The sequence below is a fragment of the Nilaparvata lugens genome, chromosome 5 (assembly GCF_014356525.2).
Source record: "Nilaparvata lugens isolate BPH chromosome 5, ASM1435652v1, whole genome shotgun sequence".
Lineage (NCBI taxonomy): Eukaryota > Metazoa > Arthropoda > Insecta > Hemiptera > Delphacidae > Nilaparvata > Nilaparvata lugens.
The window spans coordinates 54,012,997-54,032,235 of NC_052508.1; the positions used below are offsets into that span (position 1 = coordinate 54,012,997).

General features: G+C 32.8%; 1 protein-coding gene across 5 annotated transcripts; it reads right to left on the minus strand.

Annotated features, from left to right (window-relative positions):
- Window positions 1–2,933: 2,933 nt before the first annotated feature.
- Window positions 2,934–17,521, minus strand: LOC111058150. Of its 5 annotated transcripts, none has more exons than XM_039428752.1 (4): window positions 17,455–17,521; window positions 11,743–11,842; window positions 4,974–5,498; window positions 2,934–4,021 (listed from the first exon to the last, which is right to left on the minus strand). In XM_039428752.1, exons 3-4 carry the CDS (start codon window positions 5,071–5,073, stop codon window positions 3,570–3,572), a joined length of 552 nt encoding a protein of 183 aa, XP_039284686.1. In that variant the 5' UTR covers window positions 5,074–5,498; window positions 11,743–11,842; window positions 17,455–17,521; the 3' UTR covers window positions 2,934–3,569. The 5 variants fall into 5 exon arrangements, with proteins under 5 accessions (XP_039284686.1, XP_039284687.1, XP_039284685.1 ...); XM_039428753.1 differs by having other exon boundaries at window positions 4,974–5,100; window positions 17,455–17,520; XM_039428751.1 differs by lacking the exon at window positions 17,455–17,521 and adding an exon at window positions 12,932–13,273.
- Window positions 17,522–19,239: the final 1,718 nt, after the last annotated feature.

Consider the following 19,239-nt stretch of genomic DNA (forward strand, 5'->3'; position numbering starts at 1 on the left):
GAATTATATCTGAAAATATTTGAATACTAATACATCACAGCTCAAGAAGCTTAATATTTTATTACAAGCAGTAAACTAGAAATTATACTTAATTAAATTATGAAAATGTCATATTTAATGAAATTTATGGTATCAAAAACTTGAAAGAAAAATTGAAAAGCATCATGATTATTGAGTTCTGGTCATGAGATCTAAATAATATTAAATTGTCTAAGTGACTCAATTGAACTTTACTAATCTATTCTGTTTCCCGTGCTGCTAGTGAATATTTCACTCTGAACTATTTTACACCAGACAGCAATTTTAATATTAGTTTAAATGTAAACTACTCCTCACATGTGGAGCACTTTTGGATTTTACTCCATTTCCAACACTTTACAACACTCCAGTGTTGAAAATGGAGTGAAATCCAAAAGCACTGGAGTGTTGTAAAGTGTTGAAAATTGAGTGAATTCCAAAAGCGCTCCACATGTGAGCAGTATTTTATAATATATTTTAAACTAATATTCAAATTTATGACTGCAGTGGCATGTAAAATAGTTCAGAGTGGAATAAAAATTACTATTTGACCAATGAATCAAGTTTAAAAATTACATCTGATAGGGCAAAGAATCGTAATAGTATATTTCGCACCTAGGGCCGAAAATGAGACTTTTCCGGCTCGAAATCAGTTTTCAAGTCCGAGGCCGTAGGCCGAGAAAAGATTGAGAGCCGGAAAAACATTTTTGCCCATGGTGAGAACGTTATTTTTCGCCACACAGAAAAATAAACAATATAAATATGAGAATAATTGTTTATTAGGCACTTCCAAAAGCAAAACAGGAAGGTCATAGCTCTAGCAAATCAGAGGTAATCTGAATATCAGGAAATTGTCCAAGTTTTTTATTCTGATTTGTCTAAATAACCTAGAAGATTATGTTCAATTATGTAAGAGGTTGAGTTTATACTTTTTATTCTTCCAAATGACAATAAGATTATTATTATAATATATGTTTTGATTCTTGAATAATAAACACAAATAATTAAAAGTTTTTTGATCAGCTGTTTTAGCACACTTGAAATTTGGCCAATCTGAATGTCAACGTCAACAATGCTTGTTAGGAAGTTTAGGTTAGAAGTTCTATCCTACTCTAAAAATCGAATTTGAATAGTTTATAATATATATCTTATCTGTATTTTATTCATCCAAATAAAATGATAGTATCTCATTGCAGAATACTTATTCAATTCTAGAAGCATAAACTGATTCCGTTTCATAAACCATTTTGTAAACACGTTCACATCAAATCAGAATCAGCTGACTTCAAGGTTATTTTACAGACCTAGGGCCGTAAAACTTTTACCGGCCTGGTCAGAAAACAATAATTTTCGGCCTCCATATGACGCACGAAAACCAGCTCATTACATCCAAGTGGGGCGAAAAAGCTATGATAGTCCTCAGGAATTACTAGTTTTAAATCTTGAAGGTGTTTCCACTTACTGAAGGGAATCTTGATTCTTTCCTTAAAAAGTGGCGTTGGCTCAATCTGTTGTTGGATCTTGTTAGCTCTCCTTGGTAGGTCGGTGAACTCGTCCCCAAATTCGAGTTTGTATTGAATTTTCCCAATTTCGGTATATTTCAAACATCTAACATCCACAACGCAAGGATCACCCTTCTTCCTACCTGGTCGAATTGAATCGTAGTACACAATCTTTGAAAAGTCCTTGAAAAAAGTATGTTTGAGATAAACTGCCTCGTACGGAAATGGTGTGTGTCTAGCCTCCTTGGTGAATTTCACGTACTCATAAGGCATGAAAATATCTTTGCCTATTATTTTCTGTTCTATTTTGGAGTGAACAGAGTCGCCTTCCATTTGTGTGTGTCCTTTGCCAAGATATTTATGAGTAATTTCTACGCCTTTTGTTACTGAAAAATGAAGTAATGCGTTAAAAACAAATTGATTCCTATTCTGGTTTGTACAACCGTCTGTATACACAATAATGGGAAGCAGTGGGTTACAACAATGTTCTTCCAAATATGCCCACAAACACGAAGCAAAGGTATTGGCAGAAAGATCTCCCTCAACCTCACTGAACCAGTAACACTTACAGTGCTTACTGGCTAGGTTATATACTGTGTAATTGTGAGTGCACAATTTAGTTTTGTAATACATCGATGATGCCTTGGTCATTGGAGTCAATTTGACTGCCTGCACATCTGCAGTCAAACAATATATTTCGCCTTTCAATGCAAGTTCCTTATCCCTCTCTTTTTCTTTTCTAGCCTCATCTTTTTCGATAATATCTTTCATAAACCTCTTTCAATATATTCCCAGCTTTAAAGGCATAACAAGTATCGCACAGGTCTTTCCTAGGAGAAAAAACTGAAAGATTCTTCTCTTTAAAAACTTCCATAAATGTTGTTATGGATCCACATGGTCTGTTGTTGATTGTGCAAAACTCCTTGTACTTTCTGTACAAGGCCTGGTTCGATTCCCATATCGGTTCTAAATAAAGTTTAAATGATGAAGCCCGACAGTAATGTGAAGGAACTTTTGGTAGTGAGTCAAGCCAATCTGATAAAACTTTCTTTTTTTCGGAGATTTCTTTACTTTGTGCATCTTTTCCATTCACCAGTCTAATAGAGTTTTCTGGTTGAACATTTTCCTCCTTTTTATCATTATTTTCAACATAGTCCTCAGAATATCCTTCACCCCCATTATTTTTTATCCATAATAAGAAAACAAAGATATTGTCGAATTTCACTAGAAATTTATTAGAAACTTTAAAACAGAACCATGGTTTCACGTAGTTAACCAACGCATCATCAGCTGTACTGAGGAATGAGGATACAGGAGAATGAGGACACTCCTGTATCCTCATTCCTCAGTACAGCTGATGATGCGTTGGTTAACTACGTGAAACCATGGTTCTGTTTTAAAGTTTCTAATAAGTTTCTAGTGAAATTCGACAATATCTTTGTTTTCTTATTATGGAGAGATTTCACAACATCACCATCACTTCTACTAATTTTATTTTTTATCCAGTTATGAACCATCCACTCATTAAATCCAAAGGTATTCAGGAACATGGTTTTGCAGACTGACTTGAATTCACTCTCATTATTCAAATAATATTTATATGAATTTGACCTACGACTCTTCTTATTTTCATCCTCAACAGTTTTGCTATTCGTTTCACACTTCTTCACATGATCGGTGATATACACTATCTTCTCTTTCCATCACATAGGCCACAAATTATTAAACATTTTTCTTCTATCTTCCTCTGAAAATTCAGTGCATTTTCTTTTCTTGTTTGCCTTGCATACTTTTGATACACATGCAGGACCCATTTTTCTTTCTTCACGTTCATTTTCACTCCTTTGTACAATTATCTTGCCATTTTTTCTTACTTTCTTGTAACCAACATACTTTTTTCCAGTCATTCGTAGTTTTTTGTGAAGTGAAACATCCCATGCAGAATTATCAGGTCTCTTGCTCCTTTTTCGAGTCATCGCAATCGCTGTTGTCATTGGTGATATCATTTAAAGTATTATTATTAATTGCACTTTTTACACTAGTATCCGATCAATCATTTTCTGATAATACAAAGTCTGGGTCGTTGCAGTCATCTAGCCTTTCATTTGAACGTTCATCCATCAGTTCACTATTCGCAGCAGTCACTGTAGGTCTATAATCACTTTTAGAATTCAGCATCCCATCATTTACATCCAGAAAAACTAACTCTTCAATGTTGTCATTATCCGCAGCAGTCACTGTGGGCCTACAATCACTCTCACCATTCAAAATCCTATTGTCCAGCAAAACTAATTCTTCAATATTATCACTATTCGCAGCAGTCACTGTAGGCATACAATCACTCTCATTACCGGTATTCAAAGTCCCATCATTTTCGTCAAGCATAACTATCTCTATATTAATTACATCGCTGATGAGTAAGCCATCTTCCAGAAGTACGTCTACGGAATATAACAGATCAAATGAATCCTTCTTGGGCCTCGAATCGACTGGTTCAATTCCTGAAAAGAAATTGAAGTAGGCCTATGTCAATTTTATATTTGAGTTATAAATGTAGGCCTATATGATAATCTTCAATAATAACAGATTTCTATGGAAATCTATTCGATATAATTATATAGAATCAATTGATGAATAGTATAATTAGATAAACTTGCAGAGCAGGCCTTCCATTAGTTACACACTATTTAAAAATTTGTCGACCAACTCGGTAAAATTGATGCTCAGTAACTCATGATCTAATTCTCAAAATCGACTTCTTTATGATCTATAAATGTTCAAGTCAATGATAATTTTTGAACAAACATCCTTGATTGTATAAGAGGGAGTTGCCAACTTCTGACCACTATTGTGATTCAAGGATCACAATATTTGTCTACTTCAAAAATGCTCTATCAGCTTGTCGGTTAAACCAAGCTAGAGTAAGTTACAGTACCTAGAATAGTTGAGCTGTTCTTTAAATAGATTTATTCTATTTTTTTCTTTGCATTCATGGTTAGTAGCGAAAAATGTTCAAACCTATATTTAAGCGTTTAACCGGCTCAAAAATATGTCTATCTTTTCCAGTTTTCGTCCTAGTCTCGGACTTGAAAGCTGATTTAGAACTTAGAACGAAATTTGAGGCTCAAGGTATTGGAAAAATATTTACAGTAGAACGTCGAAATCCGGACCGCCGATAATCCGTATTGGTCTTCACTAAGAAATGAAAAATATGTGTACTGTCTAAATTCTATACCAGAGAGTGGGCAATGAGAGAATTCATACTGTAGTATTTAGCGAAGTGAAGGAAATAATTTTATATTCCCAATAGAAAAATACTATTTTAAATAAGTTTTTTTCTCAAATAGGGCCTGCTGGCCCTTTTGTAATGTAATTTCAATAATCCGGATAGGGTCCGGTCCCAATTGATCCGGATTATCGGCGTTCTACTGTATATAAATTAAGGACACTTACGAATTGTTTTTTCCTTCGCAATTGAAGATAGGATTTCATCAATGAAATCATCATCATCATCGATTGATCCCTTGGTAGAATCACTGCTAGGCTCATCCATAATTCGATAACTCCACGTATCTCGGATCTGTAAAATGAAATCATAAAGTTTAAAACTACGTATCTTGATGTTCAACTTTAGCTGTTATTTTTAATGTGAATGAAATAAATTCTGATTAATTCAATCGATTTTTATGATTTATCAAATAATTGAGCACACATTCCATTAATTAAAAATTACTTATTATTCAAAGAACAATCACTCACCTGCTTTGAATTTGCCGCTTCAATCCAAACACATGCTCACATGCACACATGGCCCTCTGTATTATTATTATTTCCTGCCTATCTTTAATGGAACATTCCGTGCCATGATCACCAGATGTTTAGGATGTGAATATGAATTGAATTGAACAAATCCAAGTCAGTTGGATTGGAGAAATTTAATAACAGACAAGAATTTATATGAATTTTCAACTGTGACTTCTGCAAAAATATATATTTAAATACAATTTTTGAAATATATATTTGTTTAGATTGAATAGGATAATCAAAATAGCAAATTAATTCGATTTTTGAAATTATAAATAAACAGTAGAAAAGTGAGAAAGAAACAATAATTGTGATGTAGTCCACCCACCATGAGCTGAGCTATGGCTTAACAGCTTACAGAGCTGAGTATTAATAGTTGTTATCAATGAATCATGAAGTAGTTGATTTTAATTATTATCGAACGAAAATCCTAAATGAAAATGCTGTACTGTAATTAATTTCCATCTGTAGTCAATTTTAGAGAAAATGAAGTCAGTAGATGATAGAATCAGTGAGGCTTTGGCTTGTCAATTTATAAAAATTAGTATTAATAATTTTGAAAACATAAGCTAATTGAAGAAATTAGTATAAATATAATTTGATGAATTCATAAAGTGATTAATTTCAGAGAAATTTATGTCAGTATTATGATATCCGAAACTTTGGATCCGACGAGCGACTTTGTTTTGCCAATTTGAAGAAATTATAGTATTAAAAATTTTGACAACATGATCTGAGCTAGAATGGATTCACAAATTAGAAAATGGATCAACAATTGAAATTTAAATTAATATTTTTTTTGAATAAATTGAAAGGTAAGTTAATTGATTTTAGAGGAATTTATGTTAATACGATTATAAAATTACTATTATTATAAATATTAATTCATGTTAACCAGCCATGGCTCAGCTTATAGTAAGTGACAAAGTTACAATAAATTCACTAAAAACTAAATTATGTTTACAATAGCTGGCCTCCCCAACACCCCTTATAGCCAACCCTAACCATCGCTAAATATTATTACAATAGACAATATATTTACATACAACTAAAAGGAACGAAGTTCATATAGTTGCAATAAACAAATTTTATTAGAGGCAAATCTTTATATGTATTTTCAACTGAGACTTCTGTAAAAATATAATATTTGACAAAAATTATTATTTCAATTGAATAGGCCAATTATAAAAGCTATAATCAATTAAATTTTTGGAATGATTATTCAACATTAGAAAAAATACAATGATGTGATAAAGTTTACCCGCCATAAGCTGAGCTTAAAATTTGATGAAATTAGTATTGATATTTTTCTAATAGATAAGGAAGTAATTGATATCAGACGAGTTAATTTTGGTTTGGAAAACCAAATCAGTAAAGCTAAGGTTTGCCAATTTGAAGAAAAAGTATCAATATTTTCAAACTAGATCACAAAATAAGTAGTATTAGAGGAACTGTTGTTATCATGAATATATAATAATTAGTATGGATACTCATTTATTTATGCTCAATAGACCAGCCAGGGCTCAGCTTCCAGTGGGAGACAAATTTACAATAAATTCGCAAAATTACAAACTAAAAACTAAACTTTACGTTTACAACGATTGGCCTCCCAACACCCCTATAGCCAACCCTAACCACCTCAAATTACCGTATTTGCTAGTGTATGACACGCACCTATTTAAAAAAATTACTTTTTACTTTTCAAAAATACAAAGCGAAATTCGTTGGTTCGCGTCATACGCATAATTTTCCAAATTGAGACAGAATGCCGGGTATGTACAGATTGACAAAAATGTTCACGATGATCAGTCAACGATAATCAACAAGTCAGATTTTCCTAATGTGTTAAATGTATACTAAGTTCTAAATACAGTATTTACGTTTTTCAAACATTAATATTGAATCAAATTTACACTATGAACAGAGATATTGTGGAATTTCTCCATATCAAAGTGGAATAAAAACGATATTGCCAGTTGCACATAATTTATTTGAGCCTAACTTTAGTTTCAATGCACTAAGGCATCATCTTAAGATGAAAAAAAGACCACTGAAGATGATGCCCTAGTGCATTGAAACTTAAGTTTGGCCCGAATAAATTATGTGGATCTGACAATATCTTTTTATTTCAACTTAATTGAAAGAATATTTTGTAGATCAATAATCATTATATACGCTGTTTCAAATAAAAGCTTTGATAATATATTTACGGTATTTTTTCATAAAAATGTACTCTAGTTTTTGGGGTGCGCATCATACGCGAGCAAATACAGTAGACTACTTACAATAGACAATTGTATTTGTTTAATTTATTCACTTACAAACTAACTAGAGCTAGATTCACAATAGTTGGGCTGGAGAAATTTAATAACAGACAAGAATTTATATGAATTTTCAACTGTGACTTCTGCTAAAATATATATTTAAATACAATTTTTGAAATAACCGACAAGAATTTATATGAATTTTCAACTGTGACTTCTGCAAACATATATTATCAATGTAATATTTAGAATATAGGTATAATTATTTCAATTGAATATGATAATCATAATAGCCAATCTATTTCATTCTTGAAATTATTATTCAACAGTAGACAAATTGGGGAAAAAAACAATAATATTGTGATGAAGTTCACCCAGCATAAGCTGAGCTACGGCTAGACTAATGTATGGAATAAGTAATATTTTTCAATTCATAAGGGAGTAATTAATATATAAAGAATTGATGTAATCAGTAAAACCCTGCACAAACACACATTGATTCCTGTTCATACGATATTTTGCCGTCCTTATGAATTCTATTAGATTAAACGGAGCTTGATAAACATAATCTGTTTGAAATCATCTGTTTAATCTAATAGAATTTATAAGAACGGAAAAATACTGTACGAACAAAAATCGATGTGTGTCTGCGGGGCTTAAGGTTTTAAGCTTGACAATTAGAAGAAGTATAATGGTTTATAATTTTGACAACATAGCTGCGCTATGGCTTAGAAAGATTAAGAATTTGGTATTAGTATTTTTTTCATTGAACCATCAACCAATTGGATATAAGTATTATTACAGAAATTGTAAAGCTTTGGATTTGAAACAAAAATTGTGTCCATTTTTTTAAATGAATCATATTCATTAGGGACAATTAGAAGAAGTATAATGGTTTATAATTTTGACAACATAGCTGGCCTATGGCATAGAAAAATTAAGAATTTGGAATTAATATTTTTTTCATTGAACTATCAAGGGTAATTGGATATAAGTATTATTATAGAAATGGTAAAGCTTTGGATTGTCGATTTGAAACAAAAATTCTATCCATATTTTTAAAATGAATTATAAAATAAACAAAATCATTAATTGATATAGATACTGCTTATTTAAGTATTCTCAATAGAACAGCCAGAGCTCAGCTTGTAGCAGATTAAAAATTACAATAAATACTCTTACAACTGAAACCTAAACTAAGTTTACAATAGTTGGCCTCTTCAACTCCCATTATAGGCAACCGAACTACATGAAATTACTCACACTAGGCAAAAGTCTTAGTTGAAAAAACTTACTTCCAAAAAAAGGAAGAAAGTTTAAAATAGTTGGATTGGAAGAAAATTGATAACAGGCAACAATTCAGATGAATTTTCAACTGAGGTTTCTGTAAAAATGAATCTTTTGGTAAACGTTACTGGACTTGGGAGTTGGGCCTATAGAGCATTTTCAAAAATTGGAAAATTAATTGAACTATAAATCAAACAAAAAATAAGTTTACAAGACTTGATAGTCCTGGACCTTTTCATTAATATGTTGAAAGAGTTGAAAACATGGAATTACAATAATAGATATTAAATTTTGATTTTGATTTTGTGTACTCAATTACAAAAAGCATTGTGTGTGGTACTTATAATCATTTAAAAACAAAGAATAATTTGAAAAGAGAAATATGATGATATATGGAAGTTAAAGTGTACCAACTAGACTTGGGGGTCCCAAACCTTTACAATGTTGGGACAATGAAATATAAATGGAAGAAAATCAATAAAATAAAACTTGAATAATAATTTAAATGAGAATTAAATGGAACAATAAATACTACTATTATATAATCAATAAGCCTTTAGCTTGTCAATTTGAAAAAATTAGTACAAGTAATTTTGACAATATGAGCTGAGCTATGGCTTAACAAATTGAAGAAATAGGTGGTAATATTTTTTTAAAGAAATATGAAATGATTAATATTAAAGGAACTGATGTGTGTATAATTATAGAATTAGTAAGGCTTTGACTTGTCAATTTCTAGAAATTAGTATTATTAAAAAAATTGATTTTGAAGTGATTAATGTTGAAGGATTTTATATTATTATGATTGTATAATCAGTGAGGCTTTGTATTGACATTTTGAATGAATTAGTATTAATACCTATTTTATCAAAATTTTATTATTGATATTAATATTTTTTCAAATGAATAATTATGAAGTAATTGATATTAGAGGAATAACTGATTTTAGTATGATTATATGTAGAATCAGTGAATTAGTATCATGATATGTTTATAATATAATTTATTAAATATTAATATAATTGATATTATATTTAATAAATATAAATGGTACTTTAATAATAATAAATTTCAAGTAAATTTATTATTATTATTGATTCATTGAACTCATGTATCAATTCCCTAAACATGAATTTTTAAAATCACTTGAGTTCTTATACTAGACATTACACAAAGGCCTATTAAATACATTCACAGAAGCAAAATAAAGGAACATTACATAAATCACAAAAGTACATAAAATTGCATTACAATTTAGAATTCCAATATTGTATTGATAGCACTAATGTAATATCAAAAGTGTAAATGAAAATGTAGCTGCAACTGTGTGATGTGCCCTACAGCATCTATGAGAGTTCTTTTTTCTCATGGACACTTATTAGAGAAACCTTTGAAAATCTCAAAAATATCTCCAAGAGTCTTGACTTAACACTAAACTAAACTATGGCACTACCAGAACCACTAGAAATGAATGTCTATGCCCTACAGTATCTATGAGAGTATATTACTCTCAATAATACTTAGTAGAGTGGAGTGGAAGAGATCCTAGAGTTTCTCAAGAATATCTTCACTTTCCAGCATCTCTAAGGGTCATCTACACTCTTTGATGTAAATTGTGTATTTCCTTTATCGATATAGTTTTACTTATAGTCTGAATTGCATGCAAGTTAACTCCTAAATTAGGTTAGAAATCAGTTCAACCCTAAGCTATCGAAGATAGCATTGATCTCAAGTTCCCCGCCAACTAGCAAAGGCTAGAGGCTTTACTTTCAGTTTCCCCGCCAACTAGCAAAGGCTAGAGGCTATACTTTCTCATCCCCCGCCAACTAGCAAAGGCTAGAGGCTTTACTTTCAGTTTCCCTGCCAACTAGCAAAGGCTAGAGGCTACACTTTCAGTTTCCCCGCCAACTAGCAAAGGCTAGAGGCTATATTATCCCTTCCCCCACCAAATAGCAAAGGCTAGAGGCTACACTTTCTCATCCCCCGCCAACTAGCAAAGGCTAGAGGCTTTACTTTCAGTTTCCCTGTCAACTAGCAAAGGCTAGAGGCTACACTTTCAGTTTCCCCGCCAACTAGCAAAGGCTAGAGGCTATATTATCCCTTCCCCCGCCAACTAGCAAAGGCTAGAGGCTACACTTTCTCATCCCCCGCCAACTAGCAAAGGCTAGAGGCTATACTTTCTCATCCCCCGCCAGCTAGCAAAGGCTAGAGGCTACACTTTCTCATCCCCCGCCAACTAGCAAAGGCTAGAGGTTATACTTTGCTAATATTGATTCAGTCTTTAATTTAAACTTAGATCTATGATGTCTTAATTCTAATTCTCATCTCAACAAATGCTATTATCCCCTTTCCTAAGTTTGCTGAAGGCACTGTCATCTGATATTTGCACTGCCAGTCTCATAGAACAGATCAGACCAGGCCACAGTGTAATAGTACTTCACCTGCTCATCAAATTAGTGCTGGACTGAGCCCGCAACCATAATGAAAAAGCTGTGGATCCACCACAAAGGACACTGATCAGAAATGAAATACTCGACTGACAACTGCAAATATCCTTTGGGGACCCTAACCACTCAAAACCCAATTCATGGTGATTGTCTTACTTCACAGTCAACCACAAACCACAAACAAACAGTGCACAAGTCCGTCTAGTTGTTGGCACGGAAATGCGATCTGCAGGTCTATGACTCCTAACTTGAAAGCACCCATTGGACTCAGAACCAACCAGACGGAACTTGACACTGCCAAGCGGGTAGGGCTGAACAGTTTTATAATAGTAACCACCACAAACATCCCTAACATCTGTATTATGGGAAAGTGTTAGAAAATTCTAGCCTGTCATAATATAAATACCAGATAACTCATACCAAATTCACCGATCCATATCTTCATTATTGGAGTAGAGCTGTTCTTCATGAATAACTGATGTCTTCTCATAATCTTTACTTCAGGTGCAGCATACCAATCCTGGAGAAATAAAAAACTAGGTTAATAATCATCACAATATTTATAATATATTGATAAATAGTGTGTTTTGTCAATTTTATAACAATAATAGATATTACCGTATATGATTATATATTATGGAATAGAAATTTATTTTCTTATTCTAGTTTATTTCTCAAATTTAAAAGACCAGACTAATTAGAAAATTACAGAATTTTAGAAAAGTACGCCTAAAAAAAGATAACTTGATCAAATAATATTGAATTTATATAACTATAAAAAACAAAACATTGTAAATAGCATAAGTAAGCAAACTATGTAAAAGTTTACATTGGCTGGCTTTCATTGAAATGATCAAATAGTGCATTAATATACACTAGCATGTTTTAAGGCTGTGCAAAGGCTAAAAATAAACTTTCTACTTGTGATATTTTTCCAAGTTTCTTGATTTGTATATCATCAAGCTATCAAAATGAAAAAGTTTCCTCAAGAAAACATTTTTTGAGATATGAGCGCCTAAAGTTTGAATTTTTGGGACAGAACATTTCAAATTCGGTAAGTTATAAATCCATGAGATTTAGAGGAAAGATACTTTATGGTATTGTTGATCTGGTAAAACAAAAATTTTCTGAAATTATCAATTTTTGAAAAGTTATTCAATTTACCAAAAATAACTCAACTCAAAGTTATTTTTGGTTATTTTTAGTAAATTGAATAACTATCTTTTAAATTGATATTTTCAGAAAATTTTTGTTTTACTAGATCAACAATACCATAAAGAATCTATCCTCTGAATCTCATTGATTTATCTCTTACCGAATTTAAAATGTTCTGTCCCAAAGATTTAAACTTCAGGGACTCATATCTCAAAAAGTAATGATCGGGAAAAAAATGTTTTCCTGAGAAAACTTTTTCATTTTGATGGCTTGATGATATACAAATCGAGGCTAAGCTCTAGCCGGCGTGCTCCCCCTGCTATCTCAGTTATTATTGAAGATATCGACTCATTTTTTTTTTAAATGAAAGAGGAAGACAAAATAAAGCGCGCTAGCATATTTTTATACCATTTGATTCAATTTTAATATTAGAAATAGCTGTTTCAAAACTAACCTTATTCTGAAGAAAGGACGATTCTAAATTATAATGATTTGTATCAACTATTATTAAAGATATTATGGGACTCAATTTTTTTAATGAAAGAAGAAGAAAAAATACGTGTTGGTAACTGAATAAAAATTCTAATCAATGAAATTTAATGTTATTAATATTAACAGCAAATTTTGAATTTTGTCCAACCTATAATCCTATCATGTTTTACTAGCACCATAGAGTTGTAGAGTTATGGAGTTGCTGCTATATTCTCTAAAGGTCACAAATTTGAAGCATGCTAAATAGAGTTGTCATCGGTTTTTGAAATTGCTCGATAAGGAAGATTCCGATTTCAACTTGTTCAATTAAGTTCAATATTTATTTTATTGTTTTTTTATTGTTATTGTTTTACAAACTTCAATTTGATATATTTAAATTATAATTTGATCTACATTTTTTCCCATAATTGGAATACTTTTTTTTGAAAAAATTGGTAACCCTAATGGGTGAAGTAACTAAATTTGTGAAGTCTCATTTAGGTATTAATAATTAAATTTTATTTATTTATTCAATCATTCAGAATTATACAACTCACAGAAAAGTACCACAGGCTAACTTATGATTAAAACGGTTCCAGTTATAATTTTCACTATCTTCAATTTTTTCAAAAATTCCAATTTTGGGAAAAATCATTTTAATTAGAACTCAAATGTATCAAATTTAAAAAAAATATTCTAATCCCATCAAAGAGCTAACCAATAATGCTGACCACATTTTCTCCTGTATTTAATGCTAAATTGATGAAGTTGATAGGAAATCTAGAAAATATCAAAAATGTGCCGGTTGTTTGCCTGAAAAATGTTGAGAATATTTTTAAATGGAGCTAACCATTACTGCTGACCACATTTTTTCCTGTATCTAACGATATTGATGAAACCCTACCTACCAAAGTTTGATGTGACTATCAAACCTTAAGTGATGAAGACTGAGCAAGTCTGAGGGTTGCTCAGTCTTTATCTGGTAAGGCTTTGTTATATTAGGTTGGAAAATGCTTGGTTAGAGGGGAGCTCAATGGTTGGGCTGGACTGCATTTGTTAGTTTGAGTTAGGCTTTGTTAGGTTGGGGATAATAAAAAACTCAGGTTACAAAGGTTTGGGTTGAAAAAGGTTAGTTTAGGAGAGTTTTGGTTAGGGGAGGTTGGGTTGGAAAGATTTTGCATAGAAAGGATTTGGTTAGGAAGTCTTAGCTTAGAAACACTTAGGTTGAGAAAATCTTAGGTTGGGAAAAGCTTAGGTTAGGAGAAACTTAGGTTAGGAAAAGCTTTGGTTGGGGAAAGCTTCGATTAGGAAATGCTTAGGTAAAAAAAACACAAGTTGGGGAATTCTTAGTTTGGGGAAAAATTGGTTAGGAAAAGCTAAGGTTGAGAAAATCTAAGGTTAGGGAAAGCCTATGTTAGGAAAAGCTCAGGTTAGGAGAAGCTAAAGTTAGGAAAAGCTTTGGTTAGGAAAGCTTAGGTTGAGAAAAGCTTGGGTGAGGAATAAGCTTAGGTTGGGAAAAGCTTTGGTTAGGAAAGCTTAGGTTAGGAGAAGCTAAGTTTGGGAGAATCTAAGGTTGAGTAAAGCTTAGGTTAGGAAAAGCTTTGGTTAGTGAAAGCTTAGGTGAGGAAAAGCTTTGAGTTGGGAGAAACTTAGGTTAGGTGAAGCTAAGGTTAGGAAAAGCTTAGGTTAGGAAAAGTTAAAATTGGGGGAAGATTAGGTTAGGAGAAGCTTAGGTTAGGAGAATCTAAGGTTAAGTAAAGCTTAGGTTAGGAAAAGCTTTGGTTAGTGGAAGCTCAGGTTAGGAAAAGCTCTAGGTTAGGAAAAGCTTTGATTAGAGAAAGCTTTGGTTAGTGAAAGCTTAGGTTAGGAAAAGCTTTGAGTTAGGAGAAACTTAGGTTAGGAGAAGCTTGGGTTAGGAGAAACTTAGTTCAGGAAACTGTTGGGTTAGGAAAAGATTGGGTTAGAGGAAGCTTAGGTTAGGAAAAGCTTTAGTTAGGGAAAGCTTTGGTTTGTAAAAGCTTAGGTTGGGAAAAGCTCTGGTTAGTGAAGGCTTAGTTGAGGAAAACCTTTGAGTTAGGAGGAACTTAGGTTAGGAGAAGCTAAGGTTGGGAAAAGCTTATGTTGGGAAAAAGCTCTGGTAAGGAAAAGCTTAGGTTGGGAAAAGCTTTGGTTGGGAAAAGTTAAGGTTAGATAAAGCTTGGGTTAGGTAAAACTTAGGTTAGGAGAAGCTAACGTTAGGTAAAGCTTAGGTTAGGAAAAGCTTGGGTTAGGGAAAGCTTTGGTTAGTGAAAGCTTAGGTTAGGGAAAGCTTTGAGTTAGGTAAAACTTAGGTTAGGAGAAGCTAACGTTAGGTAAAGCTTAGGTTAGGAAAAGCTTGGGTTAGGTAAAGCTTAGGTTAGGAAAAGCTTGGGTTAGGGAAAGCTTTGGTTAGTGAAAGCTTAGGTTAGGGAAAGCTTTGAGTTAGGAGAAACTTAGGTTAGGAGAGGCAAAGGTTAGGAGAAGCTTACGTTAGGATAAGCTTAGGTCAGGAAAAAGTCACGTGTTAGGGAAAGCTTAGGTTAGAAGAAGCTAAGGTTAGGAGAAGCTAAGGTTAGGTAAAGCTTATGTTAGGAAAAGCTTTAGTTAGGGAAAGCTTTGGTTAGTGAAAGCTTAGGTTAGGAAAAGCTTTAGGTTAGGAAAAACTCAAGTTAGGTGAAGCATATTTTAGGAAGAGCTCAGGTTAGGAAAATCTCAGTTTAGAAAAAGCTTAGTTTAGGAGAGATTTGGTCTTGGCCCAGGCTCAGTAAGCTTTGGTCATACTTGTTCAGCTTAGTAATTATTTGACTTGATTCAAGAGTTCTGTTGTGTATTTTTGAAAGAATAAGAACTCTCAGAAGAATTATTTCAATGATCTTTATTGAACACTTTATATTGTTGAATCAAATACGATACAGAATGGAAAATACTAGAAAAGGTGAACAGCGCCTTATGAATGTGTCTGTCTTTGTCCCGGTTGCACAACAGCCGGTTAAATTTCAACCGTGATTAATTTCACGAGAACCGATCAGAGAAGGCCTTTTTGATAAGACGGCTTCTCTGATTGGTTCTCGTAGAATTGATCACGGTTAAAATTTAACCGGCTGTTGTGCAACCGACACTTTGTGTTTCAAATTCAATGTCTGATCTTTTCGAATGTTGTAGTGTAGAAATGTACAATGGATAATAATTTAGATTATGATGCAAATGTTTGTAATAATCATATCATATTCATGTATAATAAATGTTGTTGGTAATAAATTGAATCAGTGTCTTCTTCATTTCTGTGCAATATTTTATGTTGGCTACTCTGTATAGGCGGTAGTTCAAATATATATATATATATATAATATATATATATATATATATATATATATATAATATATATATATATATATAACTAGTTGATTCAATTAAAATTTATCATTGTCATAAGAAAATGTGATCAAAAGTAAAGGTTTGTACATTGTTCGCCACTTCTTCAACTCCTAGTTCTTAACATTATAGTTCTTTCCATACTCTAAGAGTCTCTACTTTTGAAAAATCTCTTCATCTTAACTCTTGAATCCTATCTCAATGTTCAATTCTTCTATTCAATCATCTTAATTACTATAAATGTAAATGACTTGAACCTGACATTAATTGACCAGAACCTAATTGTTTTTTTAATGTTTAAATTAGTATTTTAGAATAAAATTTATATTACCGACACCTATTTTTTCTTCCTCTTCAATTTAAAAAAAAATTGATTGATATCTTCAAAAATAATTGAGATACAATTGTGCAATACAATATTGTGGGATACAATTGTTAGTCACATATTATGAAAAATTACCAATTTCTGTTCTGTTTCAGGGTCAGCTTTAGAAACTTAATGTTAATTTACTGAAAAATCCCCAGAATAATATCTAATTTCTGTTTAATTCATCGATTAATCAATTATATTGTATTCCAATGTCCATGCTTGCCTGCAGTTACCTCTTCAATCACTTTCGAAGAAGTTGAATTGATGCGAATATTCATTCGAGCAATCGCTTATTTTGAAATCTTTTATTCGGCCATATATGAGTCAGCTGTGCTATTGGCTTCATTAATCACAGTTCATTCTTCATTGTCTACATAACCTCATTCTTCATTGTTGAGTCTCACTTCAGAAATTCAAACTGTTTCTTTTAATGTTTTAATTAGTCTTTCAAAATAAAATTCATAGAAGCAACACCTATTTTTCCTTCTTCTTTCATCAGAAAAAAAATTGAGTTGATACCTTCAAAAATAGTTGAGATAATAATATATTTAGAATCGTCCTTTCTTCAAAATAAGGTTAGTTTTGAAACAGCTATTTCTAATATTAAAATCGAACTAAATTGTATGAAAATAGGCTAGCGCGCTTTATTTTTTCCTCCTCTTTTATTTAAAAAAAAATTTGAGTCGATATCTTCAATAATAACTGAGATAACAGGGGGAGCATGCCGGCTAGAATTTTGCCCTTACTTCACTTGACTCGCACTTGCACTTGTGGACTGAGCGTGAGCACAACTAAATCTGAATCTGAATTGTTAAATTTGTTGTCTCATGTCTGCTTAATATGCTGCTGATCGTGACTTCCACTGCCTGGTACCTGCTCAGCTGTTTCATCAGTGATGTAGATTGTTATTATAAAAAGTCACACAATTACCAATGTCACTTGTTGAATAAAATACTCTTCATAACTTAAAGAATTATTCATAAAACATAATATTATTTTCTTTTTTCCAAATTCGAATTTTGGAATTTTGAAAACCATACTGAAAGCACCCTGTCTGAACAAAACGATTTTCAAAAAGTCGGAATTGCTCGCACAGATAGAGAACATTCCATAGTTATCCGAAAAGTGAAATTAAATTTGAATTATCAATATTTTTGTGTATTGCTAGCTGAATAAGGTTATAGAAGATTGGGAGAATAAGGTTATGAAATGAAAGATTGCAATGTACACAGTCTAGTTCAAATCCTTAATTACATTATTACATTAATTGTATGTATTCATGTTACAACTACCTACCCCATAATGCTGTGAGGACCAAAATAATCAAATGAATCAAACCAAGACCTACAAGAGTAACCTGTCATGCCTCGGTTTTATTCTCGCCAAATATTAAACGTTTCTGGTCGACTTGAATCAGAGCGAAGGCAAGCGGTAGCATTAGTAGCGTTCGTCATCATTTGTCGCAAGAGAGAAGTGTTAGCGTGTCAGCCAAAATACAGCTTTGAATTACAGGGTTCAGAACCCTCATGCTAGTAAATAGTCAAGTCATCTTCGAGAAATCATAAGGGTATGCATTCACATTGAATGCGTACTTGTGCAAGTGCACGCGTGATCAATCTTCAATCTTCATTTGTAGGACCATTAACCAGCCAGATGAGCTGGGTTGGTCATCACGTCAAAAATACAATACCGTATCACACAGAAAGTTTTTGACAACACTGTCACGTCAAAAAATAAAACATAATGGCATAGATGGCTAAACACGGTGATGGCCACTAAATGTCAACTGTAGACTCCTGAAAAAATTCACTCAAGGAGTAGTATGGTCTGGCACGCAGCCAGGACTTGAGTCTCCTCTTAAACTCACTGTCACTCAAATGATGCACAGATGGAGGTAGCATATTAAACATTTTAATAGCGATATTGGGATAAAAGTTCTGAGCCTTACTTAGCCTACATCGAGGAACATTGACTTCGAGAGCATTTCGAAGTGAGTAGGCACTCTGCAACCCCCTCAAATTCACTGTCAGATTGGTATTCCTAATACCAACCAGGGAAGCAAAGATGAACTGGCTAAAAACTGTGAGAATCCCAAGTCTGGCGAAGAGTGGCCTACAGTGCTCCAGATGACCACTGGATGATAATATCCGAACTGCCTTCTTCTGCAGCATAATAATACTCTCACAGTGTGAAGAGTGTCCCCACAGCAGTATTCCATATATAAAGTGACTATGGAACAGTGAATAATAGGCCATAATCAAATGTTCCTCAGTCAGCAAGCACCTCAGTCTTCTCAACAGGTAGATCACACGAGACAGTCTTCTGCATACAGCATCCACATGAGCACTCCATGTTAACTTTGGATCGATGTTAAATCCCAGAAGCTTCACCGGTTCATTCAATGAATGATTGAAGTGGTTTCTCAGAGTGCACATGATATTCTGTGTCTTGCCGACGTTGAGCAACAGCTTGTTCTCCTGAAACCAGCGTTCTGCACCAGCAAAGGACTCCTCCAACTCAAGGGTGGCAGC